Source organism: Pteropus alecto, unplaced genomic scaffold, assembly GCF_000325575.1.
Source record: "Pteropus alecto unplaced genomic scaffold, ASM32557v1 scaffold484, whole genome shotgun sequence".
In the NCBI taxonomy this organism is placed as follows: domain Eukaryota; kingdom Metazoa; phylum Chordata; class Mammalia; order Chiroptera; family Pteropodidae; genus Pteropus; species Pteropus alecto.
Genome location: NW_006435778.1, coordinates 475,544 through 481,780, shown reverse-complemented (window position 1 = coordinate 481,780; position 6,237 = coordinate 475,544). Strand labels below are relative to the sequence as shown.

Genomic DNA, 6,237 nt, shown 5'->3' with positions numbered 1-6,237 from the left:
AAAAAAAAAAAAAAAGTATTATGGAGTATGTTCATTTCCAAAAATATTCAGTGGGGAACCTTCCACTGCTCCCCAACAACTTCTAAGAGTCAAACTGCTTCGTAAAGCATCCCAGGCAGACCCTCCAAACCTGGGTCCAGACACCCCTCCACCAACACATCCAGGGGCCCTCTCCAGTCTCATATGCCTGAGGCAAACAAAACCACTACAGACGGCCCCCCATGTGCTTTGACCTCGGTATGAGCCATCGCCACCATGTAGAACACTATCCTCTGGCAGATTCCCTCTCCAATTTAATTTGACCCACCTGGCATACTCCTGGCCAACCTCAGGCCTAGCTAAAATGCCTCCTTCTCTGTAGTCTCTCTGAATGCCTCACCCCAATCCCACATGGAGCTGCTTGCTACCTCTCAGAATCATGCCATAACATAGATTACGAAGTACCAGAACTATTTGCTCCTATCTATTCATCTAGACTGTGAGCTCCTTGAAGACACAGTCCCAGCCCAGAATAGGCATGCCATAAACAAAGTAAAGAGAGTGGGCAGGCAGCCAAGATATTTTTAGGGAATCTCAAGTGGTTCAAAGATGCCAGCACATCAAGGGGGAAGTGGGGAGAAATGGCTGGCGTGGAATGGAGAAGGGTATCACCATCACGGCTAAGAAGTCCACACAGAAATAAAAAGGAGCCAGGAAGGCACTTGATGGTTTTTGAGGATTTGAATGAGAGAAGCATTTGAGAGAGCAGCCTCCCTCCCCCAGGCTGTTCCCACATGGAGGGATTCCAGGCTTTTCTCCCCAGCCCTTGCATGTTACTTTACTTAGTTGGGCTCTGCCTTTGGCAGAGGAGGGCATTCTGGTCTGCGTCCACAAACACATGGAAGATGAGTGGAAAACATTCTGCTGAGATGAGAGGGGCCATGTGCATCTGCCAGGATGCCTGTGACTAGGTAGATAATCTGTCTTCTTATTGAGGGTAAGCGAGCAGCAGGGCCATCTGGCCACAGGTTAAAAGCCACTTTCTTCAATCATTTTAACTGGTAATGAAGTGACACTCTGTGCTCCACATGCCTGACTCCTATATCCATTACTTAACTGATTCCTAGTGTGGGAGAAAAAAAGATGGGTGTTACTTCCTGGCTTGCCCTCTCCCCCTCCCAAAAATACAAAAACCTTGACTCTGGTTAGATTAATTAAGTAGTAATAAATAGTTGGAACGATGTGTGTAAAGTATTTAGTATATAGTTAGTCCGTGCTATTGTCAGCTGCTTTTGTGGTTGTGATTGTAACTGGAGGCAAGAAAGTCAGGAAAACACTGGAGGAGGACAGCGTGACCTGTAGCATGACAGCAGGATGAACGAGAGGGCACAAGAGCTTTGTGGAGGAAGAATGACTAGCATGTGGCAGTAGGGAGTATAAGGGATTCAGTTTCCAAGGTTGTGGAGCTGCTATAAGACAGAGAAACAGCAGTCAGAGGCAATGAGGAGGTGACATGGTAGGCATCGGCTCATGAGCCTGCACTCGCCGCGAGATGGAGGGAGAAACACGAGGAAAAGGAAGTCTACTGACACTGAGCCCTGACAGTCAGAGACAGCAGAAAGAAAACCGTGTGGGTATTAAAGACGAGGGGACAAACCAACCACAAAAAGGCACTAGTGAGGAAACTAGAGAAATTTTAATACGAACTGTTAGTATTTCAGCCAAAGAAAAGATCAAGCCAATATGCCAAATTTTAATACATAGAGATTATGAGTATAGACAGGAGGTCCAAGATGGTACTCTAGTTAGTTCTATGTAGTTCACAAATGTTTCATAATAACTATTTCAAAAGTAAAGTAAGAGGATGGGAGGTAAAGGAGACCTCCTGCACTGACTTCTACTATCCACCAGTGACCCCACCCACCACATCCCCCCTCAAGGCTGCAACTTGACCCACGTAAGCTGTGAGGCTGGAGAGTAAGGGCATGTCGCTGGGGTAGGTGTCAGTCCAGCTGCATCCAATGCAGCTCTGCTATATCCCACTCAGATCCACCAAGAGCCTTTTTCCACAAAACGAACAAAAAACATAGCTTTTGGCGACAGTGTTCTATGAGGAAGCCTGAACAAACATGTTCACATTTATGGCTTTGGGAATTCATCCTGGTCTCAAAAGGATACTCTGTCAACAATGCTATTCTGGGAGATGAAGGATGTATGGAGGGTGGAGGAGGGAGAATTCTCAGGGGAGTCTATAGGGCAGTCGAGATTTGTAAGGAAAAAAATCCTTGAATTTTAGAGTAAGAAAGGCCATCTCCTTCCCAACACTCAAATATCTGAGCTGCAACCATTGCGACTCTAACCCTTGTGCCTCTAAAGAATAGAAGGTCAGAGGATATACCCAATCAGCCACCGCCGTTCCCGAGGATGCAATGCAATTCTTTGGAACAACAGTCACACAGAGATAAGACAAAGGAACTCCCAGCAAGCAGGCTGGAAGTGAGCTAGTGCCACCTGATATAAGGACGGCAGACGGGAGGTCCATCCTGAGGGTCTCTCCTGTCATCTTGGACACTCGCGACACCCAGCCTCCAAGGATCCCTTCTGGCAATTCACCTTACCACTGCCCAGAGCCCATACCTCGGCCAGTTCCCGCTCGCTGATACTTCTGGTGGCACTCCCTTTCTTCCTTGTGCATGGCTCTCCCCCGGTGACCCTGCCGTCCCCTTTGGCATAGCTGTGCACAGTGAGAATTCCTGTTTGCCCCTGGCAGGACAGAGGGTCGCTGGTTTCTGAATCAGAAGAAATAGAATCCTGTGACAAACTAGAGCCCAGGCTCAAAGATGATTTCTTTTTGGAACCTGAGAAGACAAGGCGTCCCCCTAAGGAGGCAGGATTCACAGAAAGGTCCAAGACAGCTGCTTCTTGTTCCTCTTCTTCCTCCTCCTCCTCCTCCTCCTCTTCTAGTTTGACGTTTTTAAGCTCTTCAAATTTGACTTCGGTGGAGTCAGAATAATCTGAAACACATACACATTGGACAGCCAACTTCCTCCCGCACTTCTGAACTTCATGAAAGGCAGGGGCAAAAAGAACATAGGGGGCAAGTGAGGCCTGGCCCTGATGTCTGGCTCTATCACCTACAAGGTCACTGTGTGAGGAGGGGGTAACTGCTTAGCCTCTCTGGGCCTCCAGTTTCCCCTTCTGTAATGCAAAGATACCACCAGGGTTCTGTGTGTAAAATGGAGCACAGCCTGGCACACAGCAGACAGTAAGTGGCAGCTACCATTTCCTCAGGAGTCTCCTGTGGGAAATGAAGGCCTCAGCTCAGCTTAGCACCCACAGGATAGAAAATCTGAAGGGAAGGCAGGCCAGCCCCAGGATCCGAGCCCATAGTGCTGTCTGGCTCTCAGCAGACATACCAAGGTACTGTCTACACAGAGATTCAAGCCTGACTAGAGACTGATAGCAGCCCTTCCCCAACAAATGTACCCTCAACAACCATCCAAGTGACCGCTCTAGAACACTGACCGCACCACTCTCTTCCTAAAGTACAAAAGGCTACTCAAGCCTCCAAGTAAACAAATCTAAAATGGCATCTCACTCTCTAGCCTCATCTCCTGGTAACACACCTGTCTTCTACTCTTCCACCTCCATATTCAAATTATAGGAAATCACTACCACTTCCCCAGATAGCTCGTGTCCTTTCACATCTCCATGCCTTCGCCCCTGCTGCTCCTCTCAGGGATGCCCTAAGTCCCCCACTCTCTGTCTGCCTGGAAAATCACTACTGATCTTGTAAGAACTGGTTAATCATCACTTCATAAAAACCTTCGGTGCTTCCCTGAGCCTTCACCAGGCAGAGAGAGGGGGCCATTCCCCTATGTTCCTCGTCCACTCTGTAGTGTCCCTAACCAAAGTGCTTCTCACACTGCTTCTCAATCGCCAGTGATGCTATCTGCTCACAGACCTGTCTCTCCCCTTTTTCATATCTGTGACCCTGCATTCGACATGGCATCTGACAGAGAGCAGAACACATTTGGGGTTGTGGGGAAAAATACCATAACCAACTGACCTGGGAAGGTAAGACCATCCTCGACTTGCCGCACAGAACTATGGGTGGGCCTCACGGGAGCAAGGGCAGCCGGGCACTCCGTCATATCATACTGTCCGGAACTCAGCTCCTCCTTGGGAAAGAGCTCACTCTGACTCACCTCCTGTGGTATTTCAAGACAAACTCGGTGCCTCTTTGTCCCTATACGGTGTTTGGCTAGGCTGTAAGGAGGAGGGCAAACTTTTAAGAGCCCACATATACATCCACTTACACAAACACATTCACACACATCCAACACAACCCAAAAATGAGTGGCCAGGGCCTGTCACACCTGCTTCACACTTTGGTGCCACCTCTTATTTATAGGATGTAAGACAAGGGACTTCACCCCTGAGCCTGTTTTATCAAATGGAAAATACAGATATCACAACCCACCCCCACAGACTTGATGTGAGGCTTAAGGTATGCAGAGTACCTGACAGAGCACCTAGCACAGAGCAGGTACCCCATAAAGGTCTCTCCTTTCTTCCCCACATAGCCCAGGATAAATGCTCCTCAGAGGACAGATGTTCTGGCTCAGACGCCGACGCCAGCCAATTTCAAGACACCATCCCCTTGCTCCTGTCAGTCTCATCCCTGTCACCATACTCTCCTTTTTTAAAAAGCCCTCCAGTGATGATGAGAAAATGTGACTCTTTTGGCTGAGGGAGCCATGCCCTGGCATGTATGTGACCCTCGCTCCAGCAGACCACAGGCCCACCGACAGGTGCTAGCATTCCTGGGTAACAGCCAGAAGGAGGCCCTCAATGCCCTCGCTCTGAGGATTCTGGAACCTTTACCAAGAAGAAAATGCCCTCGGCTCAAACAACCCATTTAGAAAAAGTCCCTCACCAGATTATGGGGAACTGCCCAGACACCCCTCCCTCAAACAGCTGCTGCGTTACCTTCTCTTCAGGTCACCCTCCTCTCCATCCTCAGCCTCTTCCATGCCCTCCTCTGGGCACTCCTCCTCATTCATGGCTCTTGGGGACAGTTCACTCTCCTTAAGAAACTCAGCGGCTTCTGGAGTAGGCAGAGTATGGTCGATAACTGTGCTGTCCTTCCCAGCTTTCCAAAGTTTGTACCTTTCTGGCTGGAACTTCCTCACAAACACGTCCATGGAGATCTTCACCATATCCTTTCTACAGGAGCACTGTCACAAGTAACCGAAAGAGCTCCAGGTGAGCACACTTTAACTCTGTCCTCCTGATCCCCATTTCCCATCTCCGCCCTTCAGGTAGAAAACCGGACAAGACAGTTTAGAGTCAAACTGTTTGGGTTCACAGACTGAACATGTCCTTGCAGAGCCTTCAAGCATAGAAGGAAACAGGGAAGAAAGGGCAGAAAAGGCATGGTGCTGGGTAAGTCCGCCCGGGCACTAACTAGGATGCGTGGAGAACCCTTAAAAGATGGAATTCTGTGCTTAGAACCCGGATGGTCAATGTCCACCTTCCCCTTGATATCTACCCAAGCCAGGACCCTACAGGCAAGTCTACTCTTGGTCAAATGTCCAGCCCTGCCGCTTCCCTCAAGTAAAATTAAACCCCTAAGAATTTCTCAATAGAGAGGTCCTAAAGTGGCTAAAGCAAGTAATACCAATGTGTGTGGTGTGGTTTTAATACCTAATGGACTTGAGCATAGAAACCCTACTTTATACATCCCAAATCTGAACAAATTTTTAATGAACACAAGATATTGGGCACTTCTGCACATTCCCAGCCATTCTGTTTCTGAATTCTAGAAGTTCAAAGAAAATTTCTAATCACCAGCCAGTGTACCTAACAAAAACCAGACATTTTCAGTCATGATGTGATAGAGAGAAACCAAGCAAACTTACCAGCACTGCTTGTTTGCCATATTCAATCCACCGCCGGGTAGCAAAATTGGTAGACTCCGCACAATTGAAGCCATGGTTAAAGCCGGCATGGTAACCATAAGGGAAAGTGATCATAAATTCTCCAGCTTCCTGAGTCACCTGAACAAGAGCAGACTTGAAGCAGCTGCAACAAATGGCTGAAGCTCACAGAACTGGAACTCTGAGCTCCAGCTCTGCCTCAACTTAGCTGAATAACTGAAGACAAATCATAAAACCACTGGGGTGGTCTTGGTGTCTTCTGTAAAATGCAAAGCCCTAACGTATCAGATGCCACAACTATAATAACCACTCCTCC

General features: G+C 48.2%; 1 protein-coding gene across 5 annotated transcripts in view; it reads right to left on the bottom strand.

Annotated features, from left to right (window-relative positions):
• The window catches only part of KDM4A (lysine demethylase 4A), a 38,738-nt gene that overhangs the window by 21,526 nt on the left and 10,975 nt on the right, over positions 1-6,237 (bottom strand). For 4 of the 5 annotated variants that reach the window (XM_025046438.1, XM_025046436.1, XM_025046437.1 and 1 more), the window contains exons 8-12: positions 5,904-6,041; positions 4,972-5,219; positions 4,049-4,248; positions 2,617-2,993; positions 1,097-1,102 (exon numbers count right to left, since the gene is read on the bottom strand). In XM_025046438.1, the coding sequence (XP_024902206.1) occupies positions 1,097-1,102; positions 2,617-2,993; positions 4,049-4,248; positions 4,972-5,219; positions 5,904-6,041 (969 nt within the window). The remainder of the gene's footprint in view (positions 1-1,096; positions 1,103-2,616; positions 2,994-4,048; positions 4,249-4,971; positions 5,220-5,903; positions 6,042-6,237) is intronic. The other variant, XM_025046440.1, reaches the window with a different exon arrangement.